General features: G+C 45.1%; 1 protein-coding gene across 3 annotated transcripts in view; it reads left to right on the forward strand.

Annotated features, from left to right (window-relative positions):
* The window catches only part of SLC12A6 (solute carrier family 12 member 6), a 784900-nt gene that overhangs the window by 485989 nt on the left and 273909 nt on the right, over window positions 1-25002 (forward strand). For all 3 annotated transcript variants that reach the window (XM_078644820.1, XM_078644821.1, XM_078644822.1), the window contains 4 exons: window positions 11109-11350; window positions 13768-13982; window positions 14099-14257; window positions 14779-14877. In XM_078644820.1, the coding sequence (XP_078500946.1) occupies window positions 11109-11350; window positions 13768-13982; window positions 14099-14257; window positions 14779-14877 (715 nt within the window). The remainder of the gene's footprint in view (window positions 1-11108; window positions 11351-13767; window positions 13983-14098; window positions 14258-14778; window positions 14878-25002) is intronic.

Genomic DNA, 25002 nt, shown 5'->3' on the forward strand with positions numbered 1-25002 from the left:
TAAAGGCTTCCCTATTTACCAGTCCCTTATAAATATGAAGATTACCTTTGTTTGCTTTAATGAGATTGGTTCGCCAACCTCTTTAATTTTCCAAACGACCTTTTGATAATGCTTTCCAGTCATTGATACATTGTTTTGTTGGGATTCATGCCATCAACAGTCATGGTTACAGTATTTTCTTTTTAATAGTGTCAGGTCATGGTTTAATTATGTGTTTATTGTGTTGAACCCTTGTTTGTGTTTCACTGTTCTCATTCATTGGGGGTCGCTTGTTAAGGCTAAAGGTTATCTTACAGTAAATCGCCTCGATCTCACAGTCGATGTTAGTGGCAGCTATGAGACCAACCCTTTTGGACAATAGTTCAAACTCAACTCATCTCTGAGTATTTTATCAGCAGGTTGTGTTTGAAGAGAGTGTCCTATTTTGATTTGTGGATGGGTAGATGACCGTATAGCTTCCAGTGCTTGATTTATTGAGGGTATCTTTGCTACCAAGCTCCAAAGGCTTTGGATAGCCATTGTAGATGAGGCAGGGGTTTGAATAGAGGGCACAGAGCTGAGAGGTAGAAGGTTGCATTCAAATGTAAGATGTTTTTTAATGTGCAAATGAAAGATGTCTTATGTGATGCCCACTGGATTTACTGTCAGATGACATGCCTTTGCTGAATTATGTCGTTATGCCGTCTGGCAGTGTTTGGTATTTCTACATGAGCCAGGGCATCTCATTTAGTCTGAAGGAATTGTTTGTCTGTTTAACTAATAGTGTGGCTGAATGCGGATTAACTGTCCTTGGAGGAATTCACTCAGAATTCAAGTTTATCATCAGATTTCTTAGACAATGAATTCCCTTATTGAAAAATAATCTCCTAGTAGACATTGGAGAAGTGTGGAAGTTTCATTGAATTACTTTTTTTCCACCCTGTTTGCCTGCTCAGTCTATAAGGCAATACAGTCCTATTTGTGTGGTCAATGTGAGGGGGATCACTTTTGGCTATTGGTGTTCCTGTGGGATTTTTGGCTTGATCTCGTGCTGCAGCCCTTAAAGATCAGTTGGGGGTACCTTGATAAGGCTAAAGGTTATCTTACAGTAAATCGACTTGATCTCCGAGTCGATGTTAGTGGCAGCTTTGGGGCCAGCCCTTTTGTACAGTAGGCCAAACTCCACTCATTGAGGTTTTTGAGTTGTCCGCAAGGTGTTAATATTTGTTCAGGTGTTAATATTTGTTCATTTTTGTAGTTGATAGCCCAAATTCAAGAAATGTATGTTTCTAAATGTCTTCTGCCTGCTGGAACACTATACATATGCCCTTTGGGATATTGCTAGTGAGCTCTTGTTGGCCATCACTGACAAATGTAGGAAGGAATTCCTTCTCTCAGACCATCCAAGATGGACACCAGGCAGCTTAGTGTGCTTTGAGGGCCAGCATGGACATGATAGACTTTGGGGTGTTGCGACATTGGATGTAGTGTGGTGATCAGTCTTAATGCATGGTGAGAACCACAGGATTGCTTCTGGATTTGCCATTTGACAGCTCCAAGCGCTTTGGATAAAAGGCAGGCTCTGCTTTCGAGCACTTCAAAGACAGTCAAAGACAGTCTTGATATATCTTGCTTTTTGGGTTTGTCACCTTAGGCCCGTCAATTCCATTAGCCATACTAGAAATTTAGAGGTTAGTCTTGGAGTCGTGCTTGTTTCCAGTGGCAGCCATTGCACACCATACAACAAGAAGCCATTTCACGGCACCACGGGATGATTTGGTAGTTAAGACAGTGACCACCATCAGAAATGGCAATTGTGACTTGCTGTGACTGCTGCCAAACCTCTTTGATTCCCACTTCCATGGTCATGCACAGGTAATAAGCGGCAGAATACATTTTATCCTGACTTGCCTGCAATTATATCAGACCAGTGGGTGCTGCTGGTAGTTTGGCATTGTTACATCCTCCCCTTTACCGCAGTTCCCCTTCATGACCCACCTGTGTCAGAATTCATCAGGTCATGCTTCTGGAAGTTCAATCTCTACTGGGGAAGGGGCTATACAAAGGGTTTTGTAGATGAAGGGCAGTGGGTTTTACTGCCTATAATTTTTGGTGTCAATCAAAAACACTGGGAGAAGGAGGATTGGGCCAGGTTCACCCTCCTATGTGTTCAAAGTCTAGCAAAAAAGGTCAGTGGATGATGGATCAAAAGAACCTAGCCAAGGACAAATGGGTAGTTCACCAATTGGGTAAAAAACAACCTCTGTTAGCTGAAAAGAAAAATGTCTTATCTTGAGTCCCCTCACTCATCCAGGGTTGACCCTATGTGACATGCTTCATCACTGGGGCCATCCCAAGCATCTACTTCTTGGGGCGCGCTGCGGCTTGCAGAGTTACGTAGGAGCACTTATTTTGTGAGGATATATGTAGTGCAGTGTAGGGGGAGTAGAGTAGTGATATTTAAAAATGTACTTTACTAGTGAGCCAAAGTGTTATTCCTGCTCCCAGTTGGCAAGGATAAAAAGGGGTGCTCCTACGTAACTCTGCAAGCCGCAGCGCGCCCCAAGAAGTAGATGCTTGGGATGGCCCCAGTGATGAAGCATGTCACCTAGGGGCAACCCTGGGTGAGTGAGGGGATTCAAGATAAGAAATATTTATTTTCTGGTAGCAGAGGTTGGTTTTCACCCAATTGGTGAACCACCCGTTTGTCCTTGGATCTTTTGATCCGTCATCCACAGACCTTTTTTGCTAGACTATAATTTTTGGTGCACAAAAAGTCAGAGACTCAGGCCCACACAATACCATCGACTTCTGAACACCTAATTTGGAAGGGCAAGTTCAAGATGTTGACTTTAACCCAAGTTCTTCATCTTCGATCCACAGAGGCTGGATAGTGTCCTAGACTTGCAGGAACGTATACTTGCCCCAGTATCGGAACTTTCATAGATTCCCATGCTTTTGTATCATTCCCCGTCATCGGAATGGGAGTCTCGGTAACAAAAATATCATAGCAGTAGGTACAAAAGAGAGAGAAAAAGGCCTAGGCCTCATTCCCTTTTGTAGCATATCACCCTCTTTTTGTAAAAGAGACCAAACTCTAGGCGTCAGCCAATCAGACGTGCCTCACCCCTTAGAACCCTCCAGAAGGAACCTCAGAGCCTCAGATTTTCTACAGCACGTTGTGCTAAGGAGTCTCCATTGAGCTCTGCTCTATTCAACTCTTTAAAAAGGATTTCTACAGTTTTTTCTCTTCAAAATTTCTTCAGGATCTCTTAGATTTGACTTCAGGAGGGAGGACAAGGAAAAGAAGCCCCTTTTCAAACCCTGTTCGACCTGTGGCAGGAAAAGGTTGTTTGTTGAAGACAAACACAAGGACTGCATCTACTGCTTGTACCCAGAACATAAGGCAGAAGACTGCAAGATTTGCCGCACGCTTTCTACCAAGACACTCCGAGATCGGGCTGGTAGGCTGTTGACCTGGCTGCAGAGGCAAAAGGAAAGGAAGCATGGAGTTTCCAGTGATAGTGAGGAGTCTTCTTCAGCTGTTTCCTCAAAAAGGTCAGTTAAAAGGGGTAGAGGTTCTCCATCTTCCTCTGTGGAACACACCCTTAAGGCTTCTAAAAAGACCCCCAGAGAGTCTAAGAGCCTAAGTCCAGAAAAATCTCCTCACCTTGGTGTACAGGAGAAGGCAGGACCAGCTACGGCTTTTAAGGGTAAGAAGATAGACCCAGCCTTCAAAAAACCCTCTTCACAATCTTCAGAGAGGAGTTCTAAATCCTCTACGACGAAGACGTCATCGACGGGGGTCCCGTCGACGAAGAAAATGAAGCCGGAATTGAAATTGGTCCCGTCGATGGGAGAGTCGTCGACGAAGATATCGTCGTCGAAGAAGAAAGCGTCGACGGAACACTCTACAACGTCAACGGGAGGTATGCCGACGGCATCGTCGACGAAGGCTTCGTCGACGGGTACAATGACATCGTCGACGAGGAAGACATCACCGTCGACGATGGTGACGACGTCGTCGACGATTTCGACGACGACAGTCTCGTCGACGACGACGACTTTGACGACGGCAGGCTCGACTACGGTTTCGTCGTCGACGACATCAACCACGCCAATCTCGTCGACGAGAGTAATACCTTCGTCGACGGAGCCGTCGACGGTGATTGCTACGGAGAGAAGAGTGACAGTCTCACTTACAAGGATAACGCCAGAGATGACGTCTCCAGGGAGAGTGACTCCTTTACCTCCAACTTTACTGTTTGAACAGGGGGAGTCAGATGAGGATGGCCAGGACTTTTTTGAGTATGCCAATAGTCCATCCCAACTTATGGTCCAGTGTCAGGACACAGATTCAGAGGGGGCATATGACCAAGGCGAAGAAGGGTATCGTCAAGGAGCCCACTCGCAGGGATTTACAGAGCAGGAGATGGTTTTAGTACCAACTTCTTTCCTGTAGGACCTCCATAAGATGTTTCAGGACTACAAATCCAAGGCAGCTGGACCGGTTCAAAGTCCAGCGACACCTACGGAACCTGCCTCTACGGCTACTACGGTGATACCGGGTCAAGCATCCCCTCAGCCGCAGCCTTCACTTCCACAAGCGCCTTCAAGGCCAGCAGATAACCAGGATGAGGAGGAATCCTCGGATGAGGATCAAGAGTCAGACCATTACACTGATGAAAATAATGACTACGTCATTCCGGACCCGGCATCTCCAGTTGCGGACCCGGTGGACTCCCCTCCTGCAGACATAGGGGGTTTTCACCAGTTGATGGAGAGGGCAGCAGGAAGATTCAAGTTGGCAATGCCTGCGCAGACTACAGATTGTTTTCTTTATGATTTTAAAGAAACTCACCTCAAAACGACAAGATCTATACCAATTGTTGGCTATTTATGGGAGGAAGGAGTTAAGGTGATGAAGAATCCAGCGACGGTGGTCCCTGTGCTACCTCGTCTGGATAAAAAGTACAAAGCACCGGATGACGGACCAGCTGCCTTAACGGGCCACCCTGAACCAGATTCAGTCATTTCGCAGGCGGCACAGAGGAAATCACGAAATCCCTCTACTCCATTGACGGCTCCTCCGGATAAGGAAGATCGGAGACTGGATAACGCTGGCAAACGGTTCTCGTCAATGGCTAGCCTTTTAGTGCGAGCTGCCAACGCTCTGGCAATATTGGGGAGATACGACCGCCAGCTCTTGTGTGATGTAGCCCCGTTCCTGGAACAGCTTCCTCCGGAATCCACTGCGGAGGCAAAGAAAATCTTGCAGGAAGGGGAGGCAACTTCCATGGAGATAATAGACTGCGCCATGGACATCGCAACAACGGCTTTTCGTACTTTGGCTGGAGCGGCAGTCCTACGTCGCCAGGGGTGGTTGAAGGCTACCTGGTTTCGACCAGAAATACAGAACAAGGTCCTGGATCTTCCCTTCGATGGAGAGGCGTTATTTGGTAAACTAATAGATGACACTCTCCAAGAGATTAAAAAGGACATGGAGACCGCCAATTCCTTGGGCACTCTCCAGTACCGCAAGTTCCCCTTTAGGGGTTCAAGAGGCAGAGGAAATAGTTACAGGGGATCTTACCAGCAACAACGCTATTCCTCTAATGGGTCTGGTTATCAGCAGAACCGCCAGTCTTACCAACAAAGACAAGGCCAGTCTTCAAATTACTCTAGGCCCTACAACAAGGGCAAACAGGCTCTCTGAGGACAGGATACGTCCAAACGCCAATAGCGGCCTCCTGGCTCTGCCTACTGTTCCCTCCTCCAGGAAATCATCAGTTGGAGGCAGGGTAACCAAATACCTTCAAAATTGGTCCAAAATTACATCGGACCGTTGGGTGATCAACATCATAAAACGAGGACATACTTTGGAGTTTACGGAAGTCCCACCACCCAGGCCCCCCCGGCAGCCATTCCATCAAAAAACCTGCGTCTCCTGAGGCTCGAAGTTCAACATGGGCTCCGGAAGGGAGCAATAGAGCCGGTCCCCACCAATCAAAAGGGACAAGGATTTTATTCCAGGTTTTTCCTGGTAAAGACGCTGGAAACATGGCGCCCCATTTTAGACCTCAGGGAGCTAAACACCTATCTCATCTCCCTGTCCTTCCGGATGGTATCCCTTTAGGACATATTACGGATGATCAGCCCAGGGGATTTTATGGCCACGCTCGATCTGGAGGACGCGTACTTTCATGTCCCGATCCACCCAGCAACAGAAGGTTTCTACGATTCACAGTAGCCAAGAGCCACTTTCAATTCAGGGTTCTACCCTTTGGTCTTCGCTCTGCGCCAAGAATTTTCACAAAGGTGCTGGCGCCGGTGGCAGCATTTCTGCGAAGAAACCATTACCAAGTTTTCCCCTACTTGGACGACTGGTTACTGAAGGCCCCGTCCAAAGGAGCGCGCAGGACGCTGTTCGGGCTTGCACCAATTTGTTTCAGAATCTGGGGCTCACTCTGAACAGAGAAAAGTCCTCCCTGGTTCCCTCCAGAAGGGCTCGGTTCCTAGGGGCTGTTTTGGATTCAAAGCTCTCAAAAGCTTTTCCGACTCGGGAAAGGAGGGAGAAACTGGAAAGACTAGCTCGAAACTTTCACGGAAAAAGGTGTCTTTCAGTACGCCACTACAAATCTCTGCTGGGGGTAATGTCATCTTGTATTCCCCTAATTCCTCACTGCAGGCTCCTGATGCGTCCTCTGCAGGAACAGCTAGACCTCCAATGGAAGCAAGTTCAAGGATCCTTCGAGGACAGAGTGACCGTCACTCCAAGGATGAAAGAAGCAGCATTATGGTGGGCACATCAAAACAACTTGTCCCAAGGTCTATCCTTCGCAAACGTTCCATCTCCTCAAATGGTAACGACGGATGCATCATTGGAGGGTTGGGGAGCAGTGATGCAAGATCTGCATGTCAGCGGCCATTGGTCTCCTCGCGAGCAGAAGCTCCATATCAACCTTTTGGAGCTAAGAGCGATCAGGCTAGCTCTGCAAGCCTTCCTTCCGCGACTTCAAGGTTCACGAGTGCTGGTCAGGACGGACAACACCACGGCCATGCATTATGTGAACAAATAGGGAGGAACCAGATCTCTTCTATTATCGCAGGAAGCGCAGCAGATCTGGGAATGGGCAATTCATCACAAAATCTCACTGAAAGCAGAGCACTTACCAGGCGTGCTGAACGTAGACGCAGACGAGCTGAGCAGGTCATCTTCAGTAAGCCACGAGTGGGAGTTAAACCAGCAGGTTCTGGAACAGCTCTTCAGCAAATGGGGCAGACCGGAAGTGGATCTCTTTGCCACACCGACCAACAAGAAATGCCGGTCTTACGCCAGCAGATGTCACCACCAGGGGTCGTTAGGGAATGCCCTTTCGATAGCCTGGTCGAGGACATTTGTTTATGCTTTTCCTCCCATTCCCCTGATCCCACGCCTCATTAGGAAGATGAAGATCGAGCCATGCAGAATGATCTTGGTAGCCCCGGCGTGGCCGAGACAATTCTGGTACACAGAACTCGATCTGATGTCGCTAGTTCCTCCGTTGCCGCTGGAGGATATTCCGGATCTTCTCACAATGTCCGAAGGACAAGTTTGGCATCCAGATCCACAGTCGTTACACCTGACAGCATGGCTCCTGAGCAGCGAGAGTTCATGAATCTTCCCCTTTCCAGTGAGATCAAAAACGTTCTCTCCCAGGCAAGAGCCCCTTCTACAAACAAAACTTACAGATTGAAATGGAAAAGGTTTTGTGTTTGGTGTAGGAAGGAAAAGATAGACCCTTTTACTTCAAAGCCTTATCAACTTCTGCCTTATCTGTTGTCACTGGCTAAATCAAATCTGGCCCATTCATCAATTAAAGTTCATTTAGCGGCCATTTCGAGGTACAGGAGGTCTGGATCTGGACCTTCATTATCGTCGTCCAGGATAGTCAAGCAATTTCTTAAAGGCTTGTTCAAAATCTACCCACCAGTGAGGCCTCCGCCACCGACTTGGCATTTAAATTTAGTCCTTTCTCAGCTCATGAAAGCTCCATTTGAGCCGATTCATCGTTCGGACTTGAAATTCCTATCATGGAAGTTGGCTCTCCTCTTGGCCCTCACATCAGCTAGGAGAGTTGGAGAGTTACAGGCCCTCACCACCCAGGAGCCATTCCTACAATTCAAGAGAAACACTGTAATCTTGAGAATGAACCCAAAATTCATTCCCATAGTACCATCGGACTTTCACTTAAACGAGCCGGTGATTCTGAAAAAGTTTTTTCCTAACCCAGTTACTCCGGCGGAGAAAACACGTCACACTCTGGATGTGCAACGGTGCTTAAAATTCTACTTGGATCGCACTAAGGGGTTTAGGAGATCTTCACAGTTGTTGGTTGCCTTTGGTGGTCCAGGCAAGGGTCTTCCACTGTCTAAACAGGGGATCGCAAGATGGATCACAGGTGCCATTCCTCATTGCCACGCTGCAGCAGGGAAACCTCTGGCTGGCAGGATTCGTGCTCATTCGACAAGATCAGTGGCATCTTCAACGGCCCTCTTTGCGGGGGTGCAAATTAAAGACATTTGCAGGGCTGCTACCTGGAGCAGCGTGCACACCTTTACTAAGCATTACTGCTTGGAGTCTTTACAGCAAGACGATGCAGCTGTGGGCCAGGCTGTCCTAAGGAACCTCTTCCAGTGATTGGTGAGCTTTCCCTTCTATCCCACCTTCCGTTGAATGCACAGTTGTATTTCTTATATCGTATTTTCTGTTGCAATGTATTATTATTATACAAAATGTATTTGTGGTGTCTAACTGTTGGCTATTCTCATACAAAAGCATGGGAATCCATGAAAGTTCCAATACTGGGGCAAGAAAACAAGTTACTTACCTGTAACTTTGGTTCCCCAGTATTGGTAACTTTCATAGATTCCCATGCGCCCACCCACCTCCCCAAAGAAAGCTCGGCCTTTAGCAGATATGGTGTCGGATATACAACGGCTACGACAATCTGAGGCTCTGAGGTTCCTTCTGGAGGGTTCTAAGGGGTGAGGCACGTCTGATTGGCTGACACCTAGAGTTTGGTCTCTTTTACAAAAAGAGGGTGATATGCTACAAAAGGGAATGAGGCCTAGGCCTTTTTCTCTCTCTTTTGTACCTACTGCTATGATATTTTTGTTACCGAGACTCCCATTCCGACGACGGGGAATGATACAAAAGCATGGGAATCTATGAAAGTTACCAATACTGGGGAACCAAAGTTACAGGTAAGTAACTTGTTTTCTTTCGTGTACAAGACCTGCAGGCCTACAGGTGTTTCCTTCTGTTTGTACTGTATTCTCAACACTGTTCCAGTGAAAATGATGGCTAAGTGGTGATGGTTCAAAGGTAAAGACCGCTCTGTGTGCCACACACAGCCTCAAAAAGAATCTGATCTCTAAATGGAAACCAATTTTCTATAAACAGATCAGGAGTAATGAGATTCCTTGGGTAAAGACCTATGGCAAGTCTTGTGCCGTACTTCTGGATTAACTACCATTTACAGATCAAGTAGTTAAGACCATGATAGATAAAGTTCCAGTAATCAAGATGTGCCGACACAAAGGCATTAAGAATCAGTACTTGGGCAAGAAACTAAAAGGTGAAGAATATGCTTTAATGAGTGACATTGGAAGAAACAGGCCTTAACACATTCTTAATTATTTTCTTCTGGATAGGCATTGAGCCCAGAGGTATAGTGATGGAGGAGCTGTCTCTGTGATTGAGCAGTCATCTAGACTAGTGAATAATCAGGACCTTTCACCAGAGACTCCACATCAACCTATTGGAGCTTTGTGCTATCTGTTTGACTCTGAAGGCCTTCCTCTCCTCCTCCTCCAAAGATAAACTGGTACAGGATTGTTCTGTGCATGAAAACATGCTATGCCCTGGCCAAAAGAGACCCCCTTGAATGCCTTCAGGCTAATTTTACCAAAGCCTAAGTTACCACTATGGCGATGGCCAGGGGTGATTTATTGTTAAACCTCCTCCAGGCTGCTACATGATAACAAGTATACACTCTCACTGGATATTACCTTCTTTGGCAGGGAGTGCCATTTCATTTGCTAGTCCTTGGAGGAATTCCTGGTCTATGTCCACTCCACAGTGTCCCCCTTTTTAGAGGTAGTGCTTTGGTATCGAGTGAAAAGGTAAGGAAACTGTAGAAATATCCATCACAGGTTGCTTTCCTTTGTTAATGCTCTTTCTGGTGGATGCTCTATCTACATAATCATCACTGCCTTCCATCTTTACGTTCAATGGCATATACGTTTAAGGTTCTGAAAGGGTCCAAGGTTAATGCTACACATTGTCACATTAGCAGTTTGTCATGTGATCTGCGTCTGAGGTTGCTGAAGAAAAACTGACACCAGCAGTGGCAGATGTCAGCAGCAGCCTAGGGTAAACATCAGGATCAGGATCCTCACGTCTACCTCCAGCCCCAGCACACACTCCCTAGCATTCCCCCAGCCTCACTGGTTGACAGTAGCAAAGGAGAAGTAAACGGGAGCACTTTACTGGTCTTATCTGATGCGTTACAAGATACCATGTTGATAAAAAAAGATACCTGTGTTAATAGACCTCCAGCACAGTGATCCTGTACAGAGTCACAACCTTCTTATGTGACCACAAGCAGAATTCGTATTGATTTCTGTTCCAAAGAGTACGTGCAGATTTCGGTATGGACCATTGTTTTCTAGTCTAGATGACTTTAAAGGTACTTGATTGATACTTAGCCGTTGTTATAAAAAAAATCAATAAACCATTGCAAAATTAACTATTGTTCCACATTAGCAACCCTATTACTACAACATTGCTACTCCCTTTGATCATAATATTCTATTTAGATTGAGGTAATGTTCAGACATCAGTACAACAATATGGAATAAATTCAGCTCTTTATACTGGTTCCACACAAAGAGAACGAGCTTGTAGTTAGTACTACATTTTATAAAATATGATCGCACTATATGTTGTCTGCTTCCATCATATCAGAGTGTTATGATTGTGTCAGGAATATTAAGTAGTTTTTTTCCTTTGTTGTTTAACACTTCCCTTTGCTTTTCTACTTTATTCTATTGTGTCAACCCATCTTATGTGCTGGTCTTTGCAGGTGTACATTGCTCCAGAGGCTAAAATCTTTGACACCAAAGAAGATGGAGAGAGCTCAGCAGCCATGTTGAATAACATGCGTATCTATGGCTCCATCTTCCTAGTGATAATGGCTCTTGTGGTTTTTGTAGGAGTCAAGTATGTCAACAAGTTTGCCTCCTTGTTCCTGGCTTGTGTGATTGTGTCCATCCTTGCCATTTATGCCGGAGCTATAAAGTCTTCATTTGCACCACCCAACTTTCCGTACGTATACAACTCATCCTGAGGTTATAATACAATGTATAGAAAATGTACGAAATAGGCACTGGAATAGAATCAGAGATTTCTGTGCAATAGTCCTGGGTAACAGTGTACCCTATTTTCCATTGTAGAGGGGTGCAAGGATTCAGTTTAATATTTCTTGTTCATTGTTATTTTAATGTTAAGCTTATTTTAATTGCAATACGGATACATGAATCCAGACCAGGATATCCAGTCACAGTTTGTCGCACTATGAGCTAATTTCTGTTCCAGAAAAGCCTTGCATTTGCTTATAGGATTTCATTGTTCTTCTTGTTATAATAGGAGCTAATCTCCGTTTCACGGGGCACATGATTCATATCTGTGATTTCACTGCCTATCTTCATCATGCATGTGATTGATGTTGTTTGCTGGTGCAAAATACTTTATATCACTTCAGCTAATGACTTACAAAGGTGGTCTTAAACTCCGTGCCTTGTTCTTCTTCAGGTCGACTGGATCTTTGCCATCAATTTAGAATGGAGTCAACAGAATCTTAATAAACTCTACTTATTATGTTCAGTCAAAAATGAGTTTTAATATAGTTAAAAAACATTTATTGATCGTTAAGAGTTTAGTATTTTGTTTTTGGTATCTTTATTCAAATTAGAAATTTGATATTTCTGTTTACAGAAATATCAAGAAATAATAATGGTTAGACACAAGCAAGAAAATTACTGCTTGTTCTGTAAAGAAAATATTAACTAAGTCCCTATTCTACCCTATAGGATCCTAACCTACCAGAACCCATAAAGTCCTTGCAGAAAAGAGCGAGTTTTAAAGGAGCATTGAAATAGGATTGGTTTGTAGTTGAACTCCTCATGAAGAGTAGTTCTGGAAACTCATCTGTTTCCGCTCTCAAAACAGTATCAGCAAACAGTCGCAGTAGCAACTGGTTCAAGCTAATCTAGAAAAGTAGTCTCCTCAGTAGCTATAACCATTTAAGAATTTTTAAATGACCATCCGCCGTAGCTTATAGGTATAAAGCAAAAGGCTAAAGAAAACTGACTGTCACGGAGAAAATAGCCTTGGCCACTTTGGACAGCATAAAAGCCTTCAGAGCGCACTCTAGGGAAGGGTGGTGTAAGACCACTGTTCAATCTAACTAGGAACACATATATTAACCCCTTCCATGCTGCCATCGGCCATTGGCCGACGGCAGCACTACCTGCCCAGTGCTGCCGTCGGGCAATGGCCGACGAGGCCCCGCCCGTTTTGCGGAAATGCCGCAATTCCGCAAAATCGCAGGCACATGAAACGGGTTTAATACAAAGACACATGTATCCATCCACGCCGGTTTTAGGTCATCTCGAACAATCTGATGGTCTGCTGCTTCTTTCTTCATTCCCATGGTAAACGTATAAAGTCAGCAAGATATTATCCACAGAACGTCTATTTAGTTGCTAACATTACTGTACGTTAAATTCACAAGAACCCTTCAGTATAAATCACTTAACTATTCAGAACTCCACTGTGTGACAATGAACTATTCTAAAACAGAAACATTCTAGTTGTAACTTTTACAGAATGAAGTCATGAGCTTCACATTTTCCTGCAAACACCATTGTTTTAATATACTGTTTAGTATTCATTATTGTGAATATGTGGCAACTAAAATCTAACTAAATACGATGAGAACATGTAGCTTAGAAAGGATAGCAATACATTTTTTTAAGTCTCTACCAAGATGACCTGTCAAATGAGAACTATTTATTTAATACAGCACTGTTCAGCATCTACTAAGGCATTTATTTGAGAAGAAATGTAAAAAAGAAGGCAAGACATAAGTAGAGAAATAAATTAAGCCTAGTCCGCCTTGACAATGTAATTATAACAGAAATGGGTGCTTACTATAAACAAAAACATGCTACTCGTTAATTTGCACGTTTAAGAAAAGGCACGTTTTTTATTATTTCATGCTTTAGGCATTCTTGTGTTAATATATTGCACAAATTAGGACACTTATTTTAAGCTAAATTTTCCTGCTCTATCGATCTCTTTGATTTCACTGTCTTTGACGTGGACAAATGTCCATTTAATTGGGTGCAGGATCAAATCTGTTATTTCATTCTTTAAATCACTCTGTGTGATCTAATGCCAATTTTGGGGAAGCTAGGGCACAAATCTGTAGTTTTACTTGCAGTCTTACTTAGCTATTAGGACCTAATTTGTTAGTTTTGGGTGAGACAAATATCCCTAACTCCCATTTCTTTTTAAGCTGCTTTCATCGGTTCCCACATAAATTCTGCGTAAATCCCCTCGGCCCAATTAAATATCCTGGTTCTTAGTCCCTCTTTCTGCCTACTGTTGGCTATCTGATATCAATCTTTTACTTCTGCCTACTGTTCTCAATTTGTCGTTTATTGTCTGCCTTCTCCTAGTGTATGCCTGCTTGGAAACCGTACACTCTCCCAGCGTCACATAGATGTCTGTGCCAAGACGGAGGAGAAGGATAATATCACTGTGCCCACTCAACTCTGGAACCTATTTTGCTCCTCCAAAAACCAGCTAAACGCTACCTGTGATGAATACTTTGTTCATAACAATGTCACAGTCATTGAGGGCATTCCCGGAATGGCAAGTGGTATATTTACAGGTAAGAGCAACTTTGACCTGGCTTCCAGCCTGAACGATCTCTTTCTGTACAGTCTTGTCTTTCTCAGTTGTTTTGCTGCTTAGTTAGGTCCTTATTTCTTTATCTGACCACTCTAGAGAACCTGTGGAGCTTTTATCTTCAGAAAGGCGATATCATCGAGAAGCCCTCTGCCGCATCTGTGGATGCTATGGGCGCTATGAACCAAGACTACGTTCTTGCCGACATCGCTACCTCCTTTACTCTTTTAGTTGGAATCTTCTTTCCGTCTGTGACAGGTATGTCGTGCTTAGATTTCAGGACAAGCTTAATAGTTAATGGTGCTCATTATGAAATGGTGTGACCTGCAAAGACTGCTTTGATCGGGTTCCTTTTATCATTTCATATTCGCATTCATAGATGTTTTGACTTTGTCCGGAGAACCATGGTACAATGTTTGATTTGTGAAAGTTGTTACTTAACTTTGTCTTTGGAAACAGAAAAGTAAAAACATGCTGTGTATAAGGCTTCAAAGGGTGTACAGTTGTCTGTGTTCACACAGGCAGTGGCTTCACTCCCTCTTTCCATAAATATGATGGGGTGATAGGATTGTTGTGGCTCTTTGTGCTCATTAGTGGAAAGGTAGTCTGAAACATGGGTTATGTTTGATAATAAAACAATTATCAAATGTTAGAGATGCAATAAACTAGGTGCTGTTGTTCCCTCACTGCCTGCCCCAGTCTTCCTTCTGATCACTTCAAAAAGAATTTTCCTGTTTTTGCTATTGCCTGTGTCCTAACATTTTGCTTCTATCTCCTAGGCATCATGGCTGGATCCAATCGCTCTGGAGATCTTAAAGATGCTCAGAAATCCATTCCCATTGGCACCATTCTCGCTATTCTTACTACGTCTTTTGTCTGTATCCTTGAAAATTAATATGGACCAGAATTTGGGTGCTCAAAGTACTTCACAATTTCATTATTTTCAGACTTCTGCTGGAGAAATAATGACATTTTTGTATAATGAATGCGTTCCCGGTTGTCTTTTTCAAACTGTATGGAATCCTCGAGTCTCCAGAAACAGTCCGGAATCGCTGAAAATGAAAACATGAACGCCATACACAGAGGCAGTTTCTTGTGTGTCCTTTACATGCCACATAGATTCCTTCCATCTTGTACAAGAGTTCAGACGGCCATAGCAAGAAGAGAATCCCAATGGAAATGAAATATTCTCTAATAAATAGATGCATTCCCTCTCCATGCAGAGCACTCCTCCTCGAGTAAGAAAACTAACCAGCACTAAAAATAGGGGTGGCTCCTAATGCTTTAACCTCACTGCTTTCTGAGAAAGTATTTCACTGTGCCAGAGTAAAAGGCGACTCTCAAAGAAATGGACAGATTCTATAATGTCCTCTTCACTCTTCATTTATGTGATCTACTGGCCGTATAATAATGTTGTGGTGCTTCAGTAAGAATTCTTGAAAAGTTGGGAGTCTACGATTTGCCTGGATCAACCATTTTTCCGGGATCCACAAAGAATTATCTTGCTTACTCATGCAATTCTGCGCAGAGCATAGCTTTGCATGCCCACACTTGCAGATTGTCTGCAAAGCAAGCAATCTGCTAGAATATGCTTGCTATGTATCTACATGTGCACAGTTATGTATTTTTGGCACATAGAAAATCTTTTGTCTCTGGTGAAACCCCCTTCTACACAAAATGGAATATAGAGATGTTTTAATCCCCTTTCCCACCCTGCAAAATCATTACTGCGGATGTTAAAAGGAGTGCTTTTAGGTGTGTTTCCATGTGGGAATTCGCCTGTAAAATGTTTGTGCATGCAAAGGCATGCATAGCATTTGGCATGCCATGTAACACCTTCCCCATTCTGTCCCCAAAAATAGTTCCACTGGTACAGGTATTTACTGACTCCGGTTCTGTGAATCTGGGTTGTGACATCTATGTGTGCAGATTACTTTTTTCCACCTAAATTTTGTTGAGGTGCACCAATATTTTATGAATCGAGATTAGAATGAAAGTTTGCTGCTTCTTGTTGCACATTAAACAAGAAGTTTAAACCATGTAGACACTATGAAGAGATGTGTGGTAGATATGTGTCCCACTGCAACGTATTTATTTACTTTGTCATCGCTTTTTAGTGCTTAGGGAACAAACAGAAGTGTGCAGGTTAGGTAGAATATAACCTTCCTCTGATATTCTCAGTATTACAGAGTCTGATAGATATCGTCTCCATTAGGTAGAACATCTCCGCTGTCCCCGTTTGATAGCAACAAAGAAAATGTTTTAACACACAAAATGGAAATAAAGAAAATAAATTGTAAATAGAACATTTCATGTAACTATGATAGCAAGTGTGGTCTAGTTACATGCTGGGATGTTTGGCATAATGGAGACACTACATCTAGCCCACGATGGTGGACTTGCCCTTGAAAAAGCATTTAGCTTTTGGTCCCTTTGTGAACAATTACATGAACTTTCATTTTTTATTATCTTTGAAATGGAGTTTGGGCTGCACAAGTACTGCTTTCGCCTGGAGCTTAGGCACCCTCGCGGGATATTACAGCTGATAGTCTGCCGTTTTGTTGAACCCCCTTCTGTCTTTGTCTGTGCTTGCTTGGAGATTTGTCTTTTTTGTGTTGTTGTCAACTTCTTTCCTTGGGATGTTTTCTTTTCGAATGGAATCCTTACCCCGGAGCATTTCTGTAAGCAGTAAGGGTCATCTGAAACTGATGTGACTAGACAGTTTACAGATGCCTCTCCCCCTATATTTACCATTGCCCATCCACGACAGGAAGCCTTTAATGTGCTGTAAAACTTGGTAATATACTCATGATCATCGCTTTCCGGCTCTCCCAAGACTCATCTTAAATGTCATTTTGTTCTTTTTGCCCTTTCCAATTGTGCTACTTATGTCCCCGTGACCTGTTTTATTTAACAACCTGATGATAATCTGGTGGCTGCCTGTGGGCCCTTGCTGCTTATCCTGGAAGGTGGTCTGCTCATACTTTGATGGCTTTTGTGCTGATGACGTCGTTTTAAATGACTGCTGCTGGAGTATTCTCGGGTTTGTGGAGATAGGGGTATCTGCCACTTTTCAGAACATTAGTGGAATTGTTTCTGTGCACGGTACTGGACTTGTAGGGCATAGTGGTGCAATTCCTGACCTTGGTTCTGAAACTACCATGAGGTGAAGTCCAAAATTACCAAACCACTAAAGGGGTTACCTCTCGAGATTAACAAGGGGCTAGGAATATAAATCAATATAGTCCACTAACCTTTTAGTGGACTTGCTCCTTTCACTGCTCAACTCCATCTTGTAGTTGCTGCTGTTCCACTGCGGCTGCCGACCCGTGGTCAGGATTTCGAGGCCCTCCTCCACCGCAGACTCCTGCCTGCACCTCAACCATGGTAGTGGTAGAGCGTCACAGCTTTGCTTCTTGACTGCCCTTCTGCCTCTTTCTGCTTTTCTCTCTCTTTATTTTTTCCTGCCTCTGACATTTGTGCTTTTCTTTCCTTTTTTTCATGTTTTTCCTCCTTTGTCGCCCCTGCTGCTGCGATGCTCCACCCCCCTGCGATGCCCCACCCCCCTCCAGTAACCCTTCCCCTCCCACGTTTTGGCGCCTCCTAGCTATCCAGCCCCCCTCAGCACTACTTAATGGCGGCCGTGCAGCAGGCGTGCTCAGAAGGTGAACCAAAGGCAAGCCTGTCTATTCCCGTCCGCGCCTGGACCGTGCCCAGCACCAGGGACTCTGGCTCTTGGACCTTCCATTACTACAATGCAAGTACCTTCCTCGCCCTCAAATCAGGACGCCACGCCATCTGCCACCTAGCGTTGCCAAAGGAGATCCATGGACTGTTTGCCTGCCGGAACTGCAACCACACCTTCCCCCATGTCAATACGCCAGCTCCTTTTGCCGCCAACCAACAGTGCACCCGACGGGCTCAACTGCATCCTCCTCAACGTGCAATCCCTCCACAATCATGCCACAGAAATCTGGGACCTCCTCGATGCTGCCTATCCCAACATGGACTTCTTCACAGGAACCTGGACCAATCCCAGTTCTGGACCGGACATCCCCTTCCCCGACTGCTCCAAAATAAGCTGAGAGGACCGCACTGACTAACCAGGAGGAGGCATTGCCATCGTCTACAAAAACACCCTTCGACTGACCACGCACTCAAACGACTCATATGACTCAACGACAATCACGGAACACCTCAACTTACAGATCAAGACTAGCCCCCAAAACCTCCCTCCGCTGCACCCTCCTCTAGAGGACCCCCGAACCCCTGCTTGCCCTTCACAGACTCAATCGTAGACCTCATCGCACCCCAGACTCTCGGATCCACAGAGTACATCCAACTTGGAGACCTTAACTTCCACCAAGACAACTGTAGTCACCTGAGCACCGCCACCCTACTGAGAACCTTCGCCAACTTCAGACTCAAGCAGCTAGTGACTGCACCGACCCACACAGCCGGACACACGCTCGACCTCGTTTTCTCCGCCAATGGGAACATCACATGCAGCCACAGCACAAACTCCTCTGGACTGACCACTACTGCATACATCTTGCCTTCGCCACGCCCACCGTACACCACTACCCTCATCGCCCCCCTGTCGCAGCTGGTACAAGGCCACCAAAGAACGCCTCGTCGACCTCCTCGGCACGACCACCCTGCCAACACAAACAGACGCCAATACCGCAGCTCTTCACTGATGGATCTTTAACTGCACCAACACTCTGGCACCCCTCAAGGAAACACCAGACAAGCAACACTATAAAAAAAGGCAGGTGGTTTACTCCTGCCCTCCATGAGTCCAGACACATCTGCCGACAACTTGAGAAGAGATAGAACAAAACCTCGGAACCCCAAGCAACCTTCCAATCCGCTGTCAATGCACACCACCTTCTCCTCAAAACTACAAAGAAAACAGCCTTCCAAGACAGGATAAATGCCAACGCAGACAACAGCAAAGAACTATTTGCCCTCGACAAGGGGTTTGCCAGTTCCAACAGCGAGACCACAGGCATCCCACCCTCCCAAGACCTCTGCAAAAAACTCTGCACCTTCTTCTACCAGAATATCAGGTAGATCTATGACCGCTTCGACACCCAAGACCCAGCCACTATGCCCACCACCAGTACATGCAACTATGCCGCATGCCAACACATCCTTCTCAACTGGACTCCGCTAACCACAGGCAACGCACTCAAGGCAATGAAGTGCATCTATTCAGAAGCCCCATCGGTCCTTGCCCATACCACATCTTCCACAGAGCAGGTGCCTCCATCGCCCACCAGCTTTGCCGCACCATCAGCTGCTCCATCGAATACCCCACCTTCCCCGATGACTTGAAACACACTGAGACCAACCCCCTGCTGAAGAAACCATCGCCGACCCGACAGACCCCAAGAATTTCCAACCTATCTTCCTCCTCCCCTTCCAGCTAAGCTCATCGGGAAGGGCATCAATGCCCAACTCTCTGAGTTTATCAAAGAGAACCACGTCCTGGACTTCTCCCAGTCCGGATTCCGAAGCAACCACAGCACCAAGACCACACTTCGCCGCCACTGACGACTTCTGCTCCCTTCTCGACTGTGGCAATACCACATTCCTTGTCCTACAAGACCTCTCGGCCATCTTTAAGCTTCTCCTACCACACCATAATCACGAGACTTCATGACGCAGGCATCCGCGACAAGGCACTGAACTGGATCCACTCCTTTCTGACAGGGAGAACACAGCAAGTCAGACTACCCCATTCCTCTCAGAACCTACAGGTATCCGCTGCGGAGTGCCCCAGTGCTCCTCCCTAAATCCCATCCTCTTAGGCATCTACATGGCTCCCCTCGCAGACATCATCAGAAGCCACGGACTCAACATAGTCTCCTATGCCAACGACACCCAGCTAATCATCTCCCTAACCAATGGACTCACAGCCACCAGAATCAAATTTCACAACGGAATGAAGGCAGATTCTACCTGGATACAAGACAGCTGCCTCAAGCTCAACTCGGACAAGACCGAAGTACTCATCCTGGGACCCACCCCCTCAGCCTGGGACGACTCCTGGTGGCAGCCACAATAGGAACCCCATTTATCCCTACGGACCACACACACAACGTGGCATCATATGGACTCCTCGCTCTCAATGATCTGCCAAGTCAACCCAGTATCCTTATCCTGCTTACACACGCTCTGCCTGCTTCGAAAAACATTCAGATGGCTCACCATAGAATCCAGAAAGACAGTCACCCATGCACTTATCACCAGTAGACTGGAATACAGCAACGCACTCTACGCCAGCATCACCCATAAACAGCTTGGGAAACTACAGAACGTTCAAAATGCCGCAGCCAGACCTGTCCTTGGTATCACCCGCCGCAGCCACATGACGCACCTCCTCCAAGAACTCCACTGACTGCCAATCAGCAAATCTTAAAGCTCCTCACACATACCTACAAGACCCTCCACGACGCAGGGCCAGAATATCTGAACCACCTCCTTGCTTTCCACACACCCACCAGACAACTCTGCTTCATCCAACTTGGCCTACCCTTCGTCTCACTAGTCAACAAGACCAGAACCTGAGGAAGATACTTCTCGTACCTCTCCGCCAAGACCTGGAACACCCTCCACGGACCTGGAATGCCCCTCCACCTACGGCAATCTGTGTTGGTGACCCAGTTCAGGAAGGACCTCAAGACCTAGCTCTTCGACTAAACCTCCACACCCAGATGGATCAGCAGCCTACCCCCACCTCAGCACATTGAAACCTTCACGGGTGAGTAGCTGCGCTTTACAAACCCCTGATTGATTGATTGATTAACTATATAAAGTAATAGATCTTGTTGAATCAAGTAATTGTAATTATATTTGTATACATTTTGTTCCATGCTACTGATTATTCTTAAAAAGCAAATGGGTTTAAGCAAAGGGAGTCGATTTGGTTATTGGAAGTATCAAAATAGGCGTTTCAAATTGGCGTCTCAAATAGTGAGGTTTTTCAAAGTGTTCTTTTAAGAGCCCCAACTAAAGTCATCTCCCAAATTCTGTCACATTCCAAAGCTTGGTGTTAAGCTTCAATCAACTCTAATTCCCACCTAGTTAACATATTCTTCGTGGGCTAAACGAATGGGGAGCAGCAGGGTACGCTAAAATAATCCATAACTAATCAGTCCAACTTTGGCAATGAGTAGTAAAAGTGATGAGAGACAAAGCACTTCCTCCTTTTTGGAAGCTTATCATGTTGATAATCTGGAACTGATTCCTGCCTCAGAAGCTCAACATCCCAGCACTTCACCGTTTAGCTCTACAGAGCAACAAAATGGATGAGCATGAATCAGCCTAAGGTTTAAATGTTCTAGAGCACACCATAGCTCTGTGGAGAATAGTGGACATCAATGTATTAGTAGCAGAAAAACTAATAAATGCCTAAACTTATACCCCAAATTCAATATCATGAATCCAGAAATAATTCACTGCTCATTGACTTGTCAGGGTAATATATCTGTGCTTTTCCTGCCAATTTCTCGAATTTGCAACTCCATTCTGATGCCAAAACAGCACAAATAAGAACAATCCTGATCTCTCCTAACCAGCCACATCATCGATGTTACCCAGATGCCTTTCTCATATTCCAGGCTCCTTGTAAACTGCTGCCTAGTAAGCCGGAATACCTTACCAGAAATTCATGCAAGATCTTCCCTCAAACCCTGCGTCTCTGAACTTAACGGCTTAGATCTTACGCATTGCAGATTTCTGACTCTCTCTAAATTACCTCAAAATGGACATTTTGAGAAAGGGAAATAATTCATCCAAATGTGCAGAAAACAACATCTTTGGTTTTCTGCCAAAACCATCATGAAAAGAATAAGCCAGGCTAGGGGACTTGATTTCATATCATCCATCTGCAAATCACGTCTTGCCTTCTCTGTACTTCAGCCAACTTTTCAGGGCATCCCATCACTATGGCATCCCCATTAATGGCATTGTTAGTGCCAGGAATGGCCATAGACCAGAACCCCTTTTTCACTGAAACTTAAAAGGTAAGATATAATCATGGCCATCAACCAGCACCCCATACTGCCAATCCCCACATCACAAACCGACCAAGGCAAGACAAACAGCCACATGTTATCCCCATAACACACAGACCCAACCATGTACATATCTCACTAATTACCACACACCCTATAACAACAGAATACACATTTCAAAGGAAAGTATTAGGCCAACACCATCAATGAAACCACCAACTGAAGCAGAACACTTCAAGATAATGAATCACTGCATTAATTCCCTGCCTGACACACCTATTCTGTACTCTACAGACAAGATCAATGCCATCAATCTCTTCTTCAGTTAAACATAAGGAACATCCAACAGAACATTGAGAAAACCAAGTCTTCTCCTCTAATGCCCCCGCCCCCTAGTTTAGAATGTAACAATGGTGGTCTTCAAATCCCTGTCGCCAACATATCTTGCTGACATACCCAGCTCCCTCAAAGCCTTTTCTTATGAAGATGATGTCTCTCAGGGGAAGCTCTCTTACCCCTACTCACCATTATCAATGCCTCCCTCAGGGCATATTTTCAATGGCTCTCAAGACAATCCTAAAGAAATCTATGTTTGACTCTGATGATCTCTCCAACCACCAAGCAATTATTCACTTACTCTTTATCAGCAAAATCACGGAAAAAGCGATTTATGTTCAACTAACCATCTCCTACATGACTACCAGTCTGTCTTCAGATCATGCTGCTGCACAGACACAGCTAACGTACAAGTCTTGGTGCAACACAGAGACTGCTAAAGTACAAATCATAGACGACACCCTCCAAATGACAGATAACGAGGCCCCTGCCTCCTGATACTGCTGGACCTCTCAGCTGCCTTCAACAAAGTCGATCATACAACCCTCAACCACAACCTGAAGTTTTGAATGAGATTCACAGGCAATGCCCATCACTGGTGCTCCTCCTAACTTTTTAGTCGAAACAGTTTGTTCACATGGGCACCCCCTGGTCCCAAAAGATTCTTTTGACCCGCTGAGTCCGACAGAGTTCCAGCCTGTCTTCTTCAACCTGTTATTATTATTATTATTATTATTATTATTATTATTAATAATAATGCATTCTTGATATAGCGCATGGCTACCATTAGGCATCCCAGCGCTCCGCGCCTACCTTCATCCCAAACAGGAGACTCACTGCAAGTTCATTAAGAGCCAGGTTTTTAGCTTCTTCCTGAATTCGAGGAGATTGTTCAAAGAGCGGAGCTGGGTTGGGAGCGTATTCCAAAGAGCAGAGGCATTAACTGAGAACATGCAGCCACCCGCTCTTGCCCTCTTGATCTTAGGGACCCTGGCTTGATAGAGATTAGAAGATCTCAGGTTTCGGGTTGGTAAGTAGAAGGACAGTACATTTTGTAGGACTTTTGGACCTGTACCCTACAGAGTTTTGTGCGCTATCCATAGTGATTTGAACTTTATTCGATCTAAGATCGGTAACCAGTGCAAAGCCCTAAGTGCTGGCTTGGCCGATTGTTTCCTGGGGGCATTGTGGAGGAGTCTAGCTGCACAATTCTGTACCACCTGCAATCTCATTGTAGTAGCCTTGGGGTACCCAGATATAAGGAGTTGCAGTAATCCAGTCGTGGCAATACCAGGGCTTGGACTAGGGTTCTGCGAGCTGAGTCTGGGAGCAGAGGCAGGATTTTCCGTAGTTGACTAAGAATTCCATAGCAGGTGGCTGCAACCTGTACTGCTTGATGTTCAAGATTTAGAGATTTGTCCAGCCATATTCCCAGGTTTTTAATTCTCTCTTTCGGAATAGGGCTATCTCCTGCTGGGCCATTTCAGTTGGGGAGAGCTGTTATTAATGTTCCCTAGGATCATTAGCTCAGTTTTTCCTCCATTCAATTTGGGGAAGGAGTGGTCCATCCAAGTGGCTGCTGTACCCAGACATGTTTCTAGGTCAATCTTGTGTTTTTTTGGATGGTTAAGGGACAGTACGAGCTGTGTGTCGTCTGCGTATGTCACGATCTGCACTCCAAAAGGAAGGACCAGGTCTGCCAAAGGTTTAACACCTTGGCTGCTAAGGCAATTCCCGCTGGGCGCTGAGCATCCTCAAAACCCATTGTTCATGACAAGGTCAGCTCGTCATAAGCACAGCTCCAGTGTACTGCATGACGAGCTGGCCTTGTCATGAGCATCCAAAAGGTTAAGATACACATTAAACAGGGTGGGGCTTAATGAGGAGCCCTGCGGGACGCCGCACAGCAGTAGGATGGGATAAGATGAATCGGTTCCATCTAACACCTGGAATGTTCTCTCCATAAGGAAGGATCGAAACCAGGAGAGAGCATTCCCTGCCACTCCTCCCGCTTTGAGTCGGTTTATTAAGGTGTTATGGTTTACAGTGTCAAAAGCAACACTTAAGTCCAATTGGATAATTGCCACCATACCTCCCTGATTAAGCAGTTGGCGTGCTTCTTCAGTCACTGTGAGCAGCGTGGTTTCCGTCCCATGATTGGGGCGAAAACCAGTCTGGGAGGTGTCAAGAATTGAATGGGATTGTAGAAAATCAGTAGGAGTTTTATTGAAATTTTTTCCAGAAATTTGCTCGTCATGGGAAGAAGAGAGTTTGGGCGATAATTGCTCCATACCTCTTGGTTTAAGTTGTTTTGACCATGGCTTGTTTCCATGTTTTGGGCACTAGTGAGGTGAGGATGGAGGCATTAAGAACATATAAAAGAGGAGGGGAAATTGCTTTTTTTACTTTGCTAAGCAAATGTACTGGGGCTGGGTCACCGGGGGAACATGATTTAATTGAATTCCAAAGTTGGGACAGCGTGGAGGGATCTATCAGGGGAAACTCTTCAAGAACTGCGTAGTGCTTCTCTACCGTCACTTGAGCTGAGAACAAGTTATCAGATACGGTGACCGGAGGGAAGGCATTGTATATCTTCAAAATCTTATTGTTGAAGAACTCTGCCAGTTCTGTGCATCTTTGTGG

This window comes from Lissotriton helveticus, chromosome 5_1 (assembly GCF_964261635.1).
Source record: "Lissotriton helveticus chromosome 5_1, aLisHel1.1, whole genome shotgun sequence".
In the NCBI taxonomy this organism is placed as follows: Eukaryota; Metazoa; Chordata; class Amphibia; order Caudata; family Salamandridae; genus Lissotriton; species Lissotriton helveticus.